This window comes from Physeter macrocephalus, chromosome 14, assembly GCF_002837175.3.
Source record: "Physeter macrocephalus isolate SW-GA chromosome 14, ASM283717v5, whole genome shotgun sequence".
NCBI classification, from domain to species: domain Eukaryota; kingdom Metazoa; phylum Chordata; class Mammalia; order Artiodactyla; family Physeteridae; genus Physeter; species Physeter macrocephalus.
Genome location: NC_041227.1, coordinates 27,947,280 through 27,960,769, shown reverse-complemented (window position 1 = coordinate 27,960,769; position 13,490 = coordinate 27,947,280). Strand labels below are relative to the sequence as shown.

The following is a 13,490-nucleotide window of genomic DNA, read 5'->3' as shown; positions in this document are numbered from 1 at the left end:
CCCGTTGCGGGGCACAGGCTCCGGACGCGCAGGCCCAGCGGCCATGGCTCACGGGCCCAGCCGCTCCGCGGCATGTGGGATCCTCCCAGACCAGGGCGCGAACCCGGTTCCCCTGCATCGGCAGGCGGACGCGCAACCACTGCGCCACCAGGGAAGCCCTAAGTGGCTGAATTTTTGACACCAATACTAAAAATATTTCTACATTCTAAACTTTCATTTTTAGTTAGAAATTTTTGATCTAATAATTCTTTAAAATCAACATACAATGAGAAAAGTTCATCATGAAAATTTATAGTAATAGCCCTAAAATGTAACAGATTAAGCACATGTCCTAAATACTGAAAAATAATAAATCTATAACTATTATGAGTGCTATATGCTTTAATGTTTAGAATATCCTACTATAACCATGCATAATGATAATCAAAACTACCACAAAGTAATATGGATCCCTCACATTTGTAAAAAATAATAAATCATCTACCTTGAAAGACTCCATAAAAGGGTCAATTCCTTTGCTCAAATCCTGGGCTCTGTCCTTGGGAGTTGTCCTGAATCCAGTTCTCTATGATCCCCCTAAATGCAATCCCATATGCATTCACAGCTTCCTCTAGCGTCTATATGATAACAACTGCCCAAACTATATTTCTAGCACAAAGCTAGACCCGTTTCAGACCAATGTTTCCTATATTAAAAATTTAAGTAATTAAATCCACTTCTTTTTACCTCTTGGTTTTTCTTTTTTCCCCGCACAATTTTGTCATCATCCACCCTATCTTTCAAAACTTATCAACTCTTCCTTTACCTCACCCCATTCACTCAGCCTACAAAACCACTCCCATTTTTGTCCCTCTTCTCTCCCCATTTTGTCCCTCTTCTATCCCTAGGCCAATGATGCCCTAGATTAAATTCTCATCCAAGCGTATTCTCCTACAGTAGCTCAGTCCAACTCCCTGATCTGGCCAGTTCTCTATAGAGACGGTCTTAAATTCTGTCCCCAAACATATCAGCATTTAAGGGTGAAGACAAAATAAAGACAATAGACAAAATGTGATACCCTTGCCAAAAGAAAACCTCAAGAACATAGATATAAAAACCCAAAACAAAATGTTACCAAATCAAATCCAGAAAATCTATATTAAAAAATATATCATGGTCAAATTGAGTTCATTTCAGGGATATAAGGATGGTCAAACAATTAGAAAGTCTATCAGTGTAACTTAACACATTAACAGATTAAAGGACAAAAGCTATATGATCACTGGTCACCTACTATGTGCCAGGCACTATGCTAGAAGATTTCTTTGAAGTCAGAAACAAGACTGTTCAACAATGTCCTATAGACCTTAAATAATTCAATAATTAGACAAGAAAAAGAAGCACAGAGTACACAGATCAGAAATAAACTATTACGGGCTTCCCTGGTGGCGCAATGGTTAAGAATCCACCTGCCAATGCAGGGGACACAGGTTCAAGCCCTAGTCTGAGAGGATCCTACATGCTGCAGAGCAACTAAGCCCATGCGCCACAATTACTGAGCCTGCACTCTAGAGCCCGCGAGCCACAACTACTGAGCCCACGTGCTACAACTACTGAAGCCCATGTGCCTAGAGCCCATGCTCCGCAACATGAGAAGCCACCGTGATGAGAAGCCCGTGCACCGCAATGAAGAGTAGCCCCCGCTCGCCGCAACTAGAGAAAGCCCACGTGCAGCAATGATGACCCAGTGCAGCCAAAAATAAATAAATAAAATAAATAAATTTATTTTTTAAAAAAGAAACTATTACAATTTATTGGCAGCATGATTATCAACATAGAAAACTTAGTGGAATTCACAAGCTCTAAGTACTACAAGAATTTCAGAAGGTTTCCTAGATATAAGTTCAATATATAAGAAAATCAATTCTGCTTTTGCACTTCTACCATCACAATGATGGTAAGAATCAGACAGTTCCTGGTTCAAGGTGGATTAGAGTTTCGACACCCCATCCCTACCAGATAAGCCCAGATAAGCTCCTGCCTAGACCCAAACAGGTAAGCTCACTAGAGATCAGCCAAGTCACTCAGATAACCACAGAGACTTATGAGGTAAATATTGCTTACTGTTATAATGATAATACTGATAAAAATAAAAATCAAAAATTTCATTCCTATGTACTACAGTAATCAATTAGGTTTAGCAATAGCAACAAAATTATATAACTGGGGTAAATTCAATAAAAGTATGTGAGACCATTTTGAAAAAAGTTATAAGAATTTACTTAAAAACATAAAAGATACCTAAATAAATGGAAATATAAAGCATGTTCTAGATGAGAAGACTCTATTGATAAAGATGACGAACTTCTCCAGGCTAGTCTCAATAACAGGTGAAATTCCAATCAAAAATCTCAACAAGGGGCTTCCCTGGTGGCGCAGTGGTTGAGAGTCCGCCTGCCGATGCAGGGGACACGGGTTTGTGTCCCGGTCTGGAAAGATCCAACATGCCGCGGAGCGGCTAGGCCCGTGAGCCATGGCCGCTGAACCTGCGTGTCTGGAGCCTGTGCTTTGCAACAGGAGAGGCCACAACAGTGAGAGGCCCGCATACCGCAAAAAAAAAAAAAAAAAAAGGATACATGTTTTAATGTATAATTAAGATAGTCCACAAGATTATATATTTTTGTGAAAGGATTTGTGAATCAAAAAATATAGGAAACACTGGTCAAGAGGTTACTTTTGTGTACCTTAACAGCACCTGACACAATTTCAGCCTCTAATGCATATAGGCTTATTAGTAAACAAATCAGAAAATTCTTAATTAGAATGAAAAAAGTACCAAGAGGAATTAATTGGAAAATTCATTCAACTTAATAACTGTACACCATTAACGTCAAATTCTAAAAAAATAAAGAGGCAATTCAGCCATAACTAAAATTAACTTCTATAAGTGAATTCTAGATAAGTAAACACGTAAATAAATAGCCTGAATTAAGGTTCACTCAAAATGTACTTGAAAAAACAGAAAACTTAAAGAATTAAAAACTGAAAGGATGAAATCCAACCAGGGTCTCATGTGTTAAAAGAAAAGCAGTTAAAGGGATATGACATCAATAAAATGAGGAGAAAGAAAAAAGCAAGGTAAATAAAAGAAATTCACCCTAAGGAGGAAAAATGAGAAAAAGTCAGGCTAACAATAAAGGGCCAATTTGAAAGTGTAGGGAGAAAAGGAAAAATGGAAGGAAGAAAGTAACAAAACGAAGGATTAGATTAGTATATAATATATGAATAAGAGTCACTTTTGCCACAATGCATTTGGGAAATCACAGAAAATAGTAAAGAGTATAAATGAGAAACAAGTTTCATAACAGGTTAGTGGCTGATGAATTTCTAGATACAATCATTAGGGAAAGTACAACCACAGTTTCATTTCAGTTTTAGAAACAAGATTGTATTTAAAGAGAAAAACCAATATGATTTCTGTTCAACCACGCTAACAGGTACCTACTTCTATATTTAATTCTCAAGATAAAGATAACCTACAAATAAGTTAATCACAATTAGTAAAAACTGTTTTGATCATAAACATACTCTGCTTTTTCCCTATATATTTATCTGTCTTCTATATTGTAGTAAATAAAATGCATTTGCCTATCTTGGGAGCCTTTCACAGAGGTAAAGTTTAAATGTCAGATACCTGCTTTCAAACATATTAGGCAATTATATTAAGACATTCATGCTAAATTTTTCTTTTTACTCAATAAACATATTTTTACCTTTTCATCTAAGTAAACTCTTCCAGGAATCAGCCAAAAACTTGAAAGGTCTATTATGTAAGTATTTTATATAAAGTTTTCACCCAAAATAACATAAATTCACACAACATAAGCACATATTTTGTTGATTCTTCCCAGAATCCTCTCTTTTTTCCCTGTCACAAAATCAAGGGATGAATAACTGCCATTCAATGACTTGGCTCTATTATCAATTCACTTAATCTCAACACAGAACAGTCTTCACTGCAGTAACCTCAACATTCCACATAGTGGGGGTCCCTCATGGAGTAAATTTCTGATAAACTGGGGGACCAGCATCTCATTACATGATACAATATTTTCCAGACCATTCCCAATTTTCATCATAAACACTTACTGAGTATTCACCAAACAGCAGGTTCTAAGAATAGGCAGGGATGTCACTGTCCTCACATGCCCGGTACTGGCCCCACTTTCTGGTGACAATAAGTGTGTTTTCCATTTTCCTTCCCCTTTCTCAGTCCTGCCATCTATGGAGTTGGACTCTCAGCCCCCAGCTCCAGAGAGGTACTCAACTCAGGTCTGATCAGTCAGAACATTCCCAGGACACTAGCCACAGTGACTGCTTCAGTAAAGGACAAGGGACCAACCAGCGAGACTCTCACCCTTCCTTATCTGTTACACGCTCCTAAGGAAAAGTTACTCTTTTCCAGTTTGATTTAGCTCCTGGAGACATCACATGAGGAGAGCCTGCCTGAAAGTGAGGCCAGTAAAGAGAGAAGGAGGGACACCAACTGGTCACCTGGATCTACCCACATATGAAGCCAACAATATCCTCTGGACTTTTCTGTCACATAAACCAATAAATCTCTCCCATCTTTTTCTCTTAAGCTTGTCTGAGTTGGGCATCTGTCACTAAAAGAACTTTGATAGAAATTGTATCCAATACAATTTACAAATAGAGTGACAATTAATGAGCCTCTGAATGTGAAACTAGATAAAAAGAGCTAAAGTACAGGGCAGTGAGAACAGCCTGATCCTGAGATGGAAATTGGCAATCCCAGTTATGCGGTATCAAAGAAACAAGTTAAAACTACTGCCCGCGGTAACTTAGGGTTTGGATCATGTGCCCAACATGATTGGAACATTGGGAGATTCAGTATTAAAAAGTCAGTAATTTAGACCACGTTATCAATTCCAAGAGGATAAGGCCCAGGTAGGGGTAAAATAGGTGAAGGGGATTAAGAGTTACAAACAACCAATTATAAAATAAATAAGCCACAGGGATGTAATATACAGCATAAGGAATATGGTCAATAATACTACAGTAATTTTTTTTTTTTTTTTTGCGGTACACGGGCCTCTCACTGTTCTGGCCTCTCCCGTTGCGGAGCACTGGCTCCGGACGCGCAGGCTCGGCGGCCATGGCTCACGGGCCCAGCCGCTCCGCGGCATGTGGGATCCTCCCGGACCGGGAAACGAACCCGTGTCCCCTGCATCGGCAGGCAGAGTCTCAACCACTGCGCCACCAGGGAAGCCCTATACTACAGTAATTTTGTATGGGAACAGATAGTTACTAAACTTATCATGGTGATCATTTCATAAGGTATGCAAATGTAAGATCACTATGTAGTACACCTGAAACTAACATAATATTGTACATAAATTGTATTTCAATCAAAAAACAAAAACAGGGAATTCCCTGGTGGTCCAGTGGTTAGGACTCTGCTTTCAGGGCACGGGTTCGATCCCTGGTCAGGAAATTAAGATCCTGCAAGCCATGCAGCACAGCCAAAATAAATTTAAAAATAAAATAAAACAAAATAAAATAAAATACAAAAACAAAACAAAAGGATAAGGCCCAAACTCCTTGGAATGGAGTTTAATGATCTGGCCCTAGGTCCCTCTGTACGTTAAGAAGGTTTCCGAGCAAGACAGTGATACATATTCTCAGGGGATTATATGACACAGGGTAGTATGTATTCTGGAGGTGCAAGAAACCAGCCAGGGTGCAACAGAGGCAGGTCAGCAATAAGGTGAAGGGCCAGTGCACTAGGATGGCAGCAGGAAGAACAGAAAGGAACACATTTGTAAGACTTTAGAGAAGGGAGAATAAACAGAAAGAGCAAAAGATTACTCCTAAGTTTTGACCTTTGGTTATCTAAAGTAGAATCTGCTACTGAAATAAGGAAGTACAAAGGAAAACACTATTTTTTTCAATGAGGATAAGAAGTTTGGTCTTCGGTGTGGCATAGTATGAGGTGGACAGCACAACATCCCAATTAAGATGCCCAGCAAACAGTGGAAGACAAGGCAATGAAATTCAGGAGAAATAAAAGGACAAAAGACAAACACGGCAGTCATATAGGTACAGATGCCTTTTTTTAAGTCATAAAGAATACATAGCAGAACTTCATTCCTTCATTCAACAATAGTTATTGAGCACTATGTCTCAGCCACTGCTCTAGGCTCTGGGAATATAACAGTGAGCAAAACAGATAAAAAAATTCCTGCCTCATGGAGCTTATATTCTACTGGGAAAAACAGACAAGTCTAAATTTGATTCATGAACATAAATTTAGGGCTTCAGGTTAATACTTCTTAGTAATTACTGTAAGCAAAATAAGTATTTATTTTACCTTTTTTATCAAATTTTATTTTCCAGAATTTTCACTTCACCAGTTAGAAAAGCATACTTATGTCCTCAGGCCAGTAGCCAGACAGATTCAAGTAAATTAAGATTTTTTTTTTTTTTTTTTTAATGCTAGCTTTCCTATTGTAACAAACCTATTTTCCCTCCTTTGTTTCTCAGAAACAGATAAAAAAATTCCTGCCTCATGGAGCTTATATTCTACTGGGAAAAACAGACAAGTCTAAATTTGATTCATGAACATAAATTTAGGGCTTCAGGTTAATACTTCTTAGTAATTACTGTAAGCAAAATAAGTATTTATTTTACCTTTTTTATCAAATTTTATTTTCCAGAATTTTCACTTCACCAGTTAGAAAAGCATACTTATGTCCTCAGGCCAGTAGCCAGACAGATTCAAGTAAATTAAGATTTTTTTTTTTTTTTTTTAATGCTAGCTTTCCTATTGTAACAAACCTATTTTCCCTCCTTTGTTTCTCAGAGTGTTGGGATTATGTCAGCCCTTCCAAATAATGTCCATAAAGGATGACTAAACTCAGAAAAAATGAGAGGCCAAATGGTACAATGGAAAGCATATGTTTGGGAATTAGACAAGGCCTGAGTTCAAATCTCAATTTTTCACAAGTTGTATGTAACCTTGGGCAAGTTACTCTGTATCTCCAAGCTTCAGTTTACCCAACTATGAAATGGGAATAACTTCACTCTAAGGATTAAAAAGAATAATTTCTAAAAGGCCCTTGACACAACACCTGGAAAAAGTGGAGAAATGCTAGAAAAATGGAAGCAGCTACTGCTGCAACTATTACTACTACTATTACTGCAATGTGCTGGGCACAAAACAGATGCTCAATAAATGCCTTTCTTTTTTCTTCTATAGACAGTATTAATATCATGGGCAACTATAAGGCTCTAATTCAGCAGTTTATTGTATTCTAACCTCCCAGAAGTTGTATACAGGAACTTAAAAGAATTAAATGCATATTAATTTCATAAATGAGCTTAACATCCTTATTTTCTAACTTAATGGGATATATTTATCCTCCAAAGAAAAATTTCGATGGTGATATCACAAGTAGAAAAACATGATTACTGAATCACATAAAAATGAACAGGGGGCTTCCCTGGTGGCGCAGTGGTTGAGAGTCCGCCTGCCGATGCAGGGGACACGGGTTCGTGCCCCGGTCCAGGAGGGTCCCGCATGCCGCGGAGCGGCTGGACCCGTGAGCCATGGCCACTGAGCCTGTGCATCCGGAGCCTGTGCTCTGCAACGGGAGAGGCCACAACGGTGAGAGGCCTGCGTACCACAAAAAAAAAAAAAAAAAAAAAAAAAAGAATGGAAGTGGCATTGCTTTAGAAATCATCCACCAAAGATTTCATAGTTATTTTTATTAAACTGACACCATTAACTTTATCCTCTGTAATTAATCATTTCTATAGTATCTTACATTTTGAAAAAAAATTAAGTGATTTTCTAACTATAACCACACAATAATCCAAATTGTAAACAACACCCTCAGAGTTGTCCTGAAGATTAAATGGCACAATATACATGAAAATGCCTGACCGGGTCTGTGGCATGTAGTATGGACTCAGTATGATAACTTTAGTGAAATCTAACCCTCATTATCCTACGTTCCTTTCAATTAATGAAAAGGACCTTATAACAGCAATTTTAACACAGGATTTATGGAACTAAAAGGCTTAAAAATCACACCAACCTAAATGCTGACCCAAACCAGAAAGGTATTCATTCTAATGTCTCGAAGTTTAATAACAAAGAGGTTTGTAAGTTAAATCAAGACACATACCAACACATAATGAAAAGCAACATTTCACTCTTCCCCTAAAAAATCCTACAACTAAAAATTTAATGAAAGGTTTTTTTTAAAGCCTAGAAATGTAAGTTCCTCTTACTTTCACTTTTTAAAATATTGCTTCTGTTTTTTTTAAAGATGTATTATTTATTTATTTATCTTTGGCTGCATCGGGTCTTAGTTGCAGCATGCAGGATCTTTATTGAGGCATGTGGGATCTTTCGTTGGGCACGCGGGCTTCACTCTAGTTGCAGTGTATGGGTTTTCTCTCTCTAGTTGTGGTGTGCAGGTTCCAGAGTGCGTGGGCTCTGTAGTTTGTGGCATGCGGGCTCTCTAGTTGAGGTGTGCGAGCTCAGTAGTTGTGGTGTGAGCTTAGTTGCCGGTGGCATGTGGGAATCTTAGTTCCCTGACCAGGGATCAAACCTGTGTCCCCTGCATTGGAAGGTGGATTCTTTACCACTGGACCACCAGGGAAGTCCCTTACTTTCCTTTTTTTAAAATGCAAATTCCAGAAGCCCACAAAATATAATGAAATTATCAGAATAAAGGTCATAACTCTTTGCCCAGGAAAGAGAACTGACACCACCTGGAACTGGCTCAAGTGGAGTGTCCACAACAACCAAGGGAGCCCCTTCACTCACGGATGACGCCGTTTGAGAAAACCAGTGTCAGGACTGGCTGTTCCCCCTAACAAGTAGCTTTTCTCCAATCCTCTGGACTGTCCACATGGACACTTTGGACCTGCTTTCTCTATATGTAGATGACTCCAATGCTTACACCTGTCCCACAAGGCAGAAACCCCGTAAACACTCCAATCTCAGTATGTGCAAAATTAAACATCTCAAATCTGTTCCTCCTGTGTCCCTGTGTCTGTTAATGGTAACACCGTCCTCTCAGTCACCTAAGATAGGAGTTTTCTTTCCTTCACCATCCCCCCTCTCTCTTCCCAAGAGCAAGCCAGTTTCAAAGAAAGATCTTGTCATTCACCTCTACGATACCACCAAGCACCTAACCCTGCCTCCATTCCCACAGCTTATCTCAAGTTCTCATTACTGCTGTCCTGACCCATGTCAACAGTTCCAATCTAGTTGCCCACCATCTCTCATGCTTAAAGTGAGTCCACCTTCTCTGAACATTACAGACAGACTGATCTAGCTATATATATATCCCTCCCCACCTTGTGGGCCCCCACGGTCTACTAAGGCATCCCAGATTTTCAGAACTTGAAGAACTCTCCTCTGACCCAACCATCCATTCACTTGATCGTGGAAGTTCCTCAAATTCAAAATGCTCTGGCCCCATCTTCAAAGGCCATGCCTGCTCTGGCGCCAATCTAAAAGCCTGTAATGTCATGAAAACAAGATGAACTATGCTATTCTACTGCTCACAGGCTAAAGGTCAAAATTCTCAACCCAACCAACAGGGCTCCACAAGGCCTGGCTCCTGCCTATCTCGCCAGTCTTGCCATGCTCCCCTTTGCTCTCCCTGCTCCAGCCACCTGGCTTTCTATCCATCCTGCCATGATCCCTCTCATCTCCAAGCCTCTGTACATACTGGCCCCTCAGCACCCCACCTCCCATGTAGGTGGTGGCATTTTACCCTTCAGACCTCAACTCAAAAGCCACTTATTCAGACACTAACCTTACCTTTCCAAACTAAATCAAGTCCTCCGTTTGCCCCCTCCTCTTCACTTCCATAGCTTTAAAAAAAATCATAAGAAATTGATTACTGTTCCCAAGCTAGAATGTGTAAGCTCTGTAAGAGCAGGACTGTGTCTGTCTCGTTAACCACTATAATCTCATAACCTAACCCAGAGTAGCCCTCAACAAGTTTGTGTAGATTAATGTAGTTCATAAACCAGAACCACATTACCCAGAACCCTAAGTAAAGGTACAAGGCTGGCCCTACAGTACACTAGTCTTGAAATCACTTGCTTTCTCCATAACGACAAAGAGCTCAGCTCTTCAACGTTCTCCGTGTTCCCCTGAAGATCTGACACTACGTGAGTCTATAATTCTACGGTTCCAAACTTCTCTCTCGCAATTCTCTTCTATATACCCTGGCACTAGCAATACTTTACTTTCTGGTCTCCACAATTTTGTTTGCATCCTTTGTTCCATCTGAAATTTTTTTCCCAGTGCCACACTTCCAAATCCTACTATCCTCAAGTGCTCAAATCCAACGTCACCTCCTCCTCAAAATATCCCTTGTATCCCCTCAGCTAGTCACACCCTCTCTGCCCCTGAATTCCCACAGGTTCTCCCTTGCTTCATTCAGGTCTCAGATCAAATGTCACTTCAAATGAGTGCCTTCTCCTAAAGTTACCAACTGGTTATAATTGTCTATCAGGCCATCCTGACTTACCTTCTTGACAGCACTTACCATTACCTAAAATTATTTGTTCTTTTCTTTCACTTATTTATTTACTTCTTGTCTGACTCCCCACTAGAATGTAAGATCTATGAGAGCAGACACCCTGTCCGTCTTGTTCTTCATATTTCCCCACTCTTCCACATCTGACATCAAAAAAGTTCAGTAAATATCTGCCAAAAGCATGAATGACTCTGTAGCCCTTATGATTACGGTTATCTATGTACAAATCTTTCTCTAGCTATATTCCAAACTCCTTGTGGACTAGGCCAAAGTCTGGCTAATCTGTTTGGATTATCCAGAAATCCTTGCACAACTAAAGCAAATAATAGTTAATTACTAATTAATTAATGAATCATCTCTCCAAGAGGTACTGCCCTGAACCGGGCCAACTCAGAACTCCATATTCTCCAGAAACCAGGGCAAACAGGAACCTCTTTCGATGCCCTCTCCATGACAGACCTTGTTCCAATCCGCCTCCTCCAGTGAGCTTCCAAAGGCTAGTTTCTTCACTTTCCTTTAGCCAATATCCACTGGTCCTTCCATCTCTAATATCTCACAATCCTACCCTTTACCCTTCTATCTCCAAACAACAAATCTCTCCCAGGGCTCTGTTTCTTCGGAGTACCCCACATCTCCAATCAGTCCAGGAACTCATCAGGCTCTAGAGAACGAGGGGATGTTCAAAAGAAGTGTTTAAGGAAGACTGGCTCTCTCACCTTTTCTTTTATACCTCGTTTTTCCGAAAGAGGCCCAGTTTCAGAGACTGGCTTTGAAACTCTTCGGGATCCTAAGCTTTCGTCCCATGGAGTCCGCCGCGCCTTTGGGGTGCCCCCACCCTTGCCTCGAACCTTTTCAACTTCTCTTACAGGAAGACCCCAGGCCAGAGACGATGATCTCCCCGGAAGCAAACGGTCCTCAAACACCATGGGGCGGCCCTACGCCCCCACTTTCTGTCGGGCAGCCGCCGCCGGCCTGGGGCCGTCTCGGGCGGCCCTTAAGCCTCGGCCTCTGGTTGAGCCCTACCCTCCGACACCCCCCCCCCCACTCACCTGAAGCGGCCCCCGCAGTGCTGGCATTGCTCGCCCACCCAGCCAGCGGGGCAGACGCACTGGCCAGTGCCAGGATTGCAGCGGCCGCCGTTGACACAGGGCCGGTCGCATTCCTTGGCCTCGGCTGCGGCTGAGCCCGACACCGCCGTCGCTGCCGCCGCGGCCTCAGCCGCCCAGGGAAGCAGCAGCAGCGGCGGGAGCAGCAGCAACAGCAGCAGCAGCCGCCGCCGCCGTGGGAGGCGCAGCCGGGTCCCCAGCCCTGGCCTCCCAGCCCTGGTCGCGTCCCAGTCCTGGCACCGCCTGCTGTTCCTGCTCCCGGGCGCTGGCGTCGCCACCGTCCTCCTCCTCAGCCTCGCCTCAGTCGCCGCCGCCGCCGCCACCATCTTCCCGGGGCTGAGACGGTGCCCCACGAACACATATACATATACACACACACACACACACACACACACACACACACAAACACACACACACGCGCGCGCGCGCGCACACCACAGGACACGACCGGCTCTCCTTCGCCTGGCCGTGAGGGGCGGGGCTGTGCGGACGGTGGCTCGGGCGGTCAATCCTGAGGGCAGGGCCAGAGCTGCGCGGGAGGCGGGGTCGGCGCATGCGTGTGTGGGCGGGGCACGCGCGGCCCTGGAGGCGGACTTCTAACGCGAATCCTGGGCTTAAGCGAGGCCCTTCCGACCTCTATAATGAAGCGACCCACTGCTCTAGTTTTATCCTTTCGCCCGGCGAGGCGGCCCCTGCGGTAGCGGTCCTGAAGCACCCTATTCCCGTTGGCTGCCTCGGATCCGGTCCCTATGCTAACCCAGCCGGCAGAGTTGAGCGCTGCGGTCCCGAAGACCCCGGTCATCGCTCTACCCCAACTCTCGCTGCGGGGCAGAAAGGGCCTAGGAGTCAGCGTCGTGGTGTGACGCTAAATGCGGTACTGTAGCAGTGCTGCCTTTGAGCCTCTGCTTTGTCCTCTGTAGTATAGGGTTAACGAAGTAACACCTGTGTTAAGAACCTAGCGCATCGGCTGTGCTCAATAAATGCCTAGGACTGAAGACACAGTGCAGCCTCCCTTGATACAGGCTGATTAAGTAGCAGACCAGGCCACACACCTTTAATTCTGTACAGGAAGTTTGAGGTTACCTTGCTCCCAGCTATTTGCCCTCCAATCATCTCTGAAGAAAGGGCAGCATAAAATTAGGAACTGGAGCATTCCCCCTCTCCCCCCCTCACACACAGTTCTGTCCCTGGAGCCCTTCTTGTCCGGTAGTTTGTTACTTTGGTGCCCCCCAGTGAAACATGCCTCCTGGCAGTACAACCTTGTGTGGTCCCCGACCCTGGAATCTGGACGGACCTGTGACTCGATTTAACTGAAGAAGAATGTGGGGCAAGTGATGATGTGCCAGTTCCAGTTCTGAGCCTTTAAGAACAACCTAGCAATCTTGATTTTGAGCTCTTGATAGTCCTGAGCTGCAGCTGCTCTTCCACCTTGCTGCAGAGAGACCACATGGAGGAAAAGTAGGAACCCATTATCACCAAGAACTGAGATCCCAGACACAAGAACCTGGTGGACCCATCCCAGCTGAGGGACAAAGTCACTGAAGGAAGAAGCCATTATTCCAGCCATCTGGGCCGTTCCACATTATGTAGAACAGAGAGAGGTCTTTCCTACTATGCCTTATCCAAAATCCTGAGAAATTATAAACTGGCTGCTGTTTTAAGCCTCCAAGTTTTAGAGAGGTTTGCTACTCACCAATAGATAACCAGAACATTGTCTGACATAAGCCCTGTGGTGGGATGAATAGTCCCATGGCAGCTGTCTCATAGTTTGGGCACCTTGCAGTCCGTGGGAAACAAAGAAAGGCCCTCATGTACC

At 42.9% G+C, this 13,490-nt stretch overlaps 1 protein-coding gene across 6 annotated transcripts in view; it reads right to left on the bottom strand.

Moving 5' to 3' along the window:
* Positions 1-12,121, bottom strand: part of ATRN (attractin) — a 168,619-nt gene extending 156,498 nt beyond the window's left edge. For 3 of the 6 annotated variants that reach the window (XM_024117128.3, XM_028498929.2, XM_055090157.1), the window contains exon 1: positions 11,618-12,119. In XM_024117128.3, the coding sequence (XP_023972896.1) occupies positions 11,618-12,000 (383 nt within the window). In that variant the 5' untranslated portion in view covers positions 12,001-12,119. Of the gene's footprint in view, positions 1-11,617 lie in introns of all 6 variants that reach the window. The other 3 variants (XM_028498927.2, XM_028498928.2, XM_024117131.3) reach the window with 2 other exon arrangements.
* Positions 12,122-13,490: the final 1,369 nt, after the last annotated feature.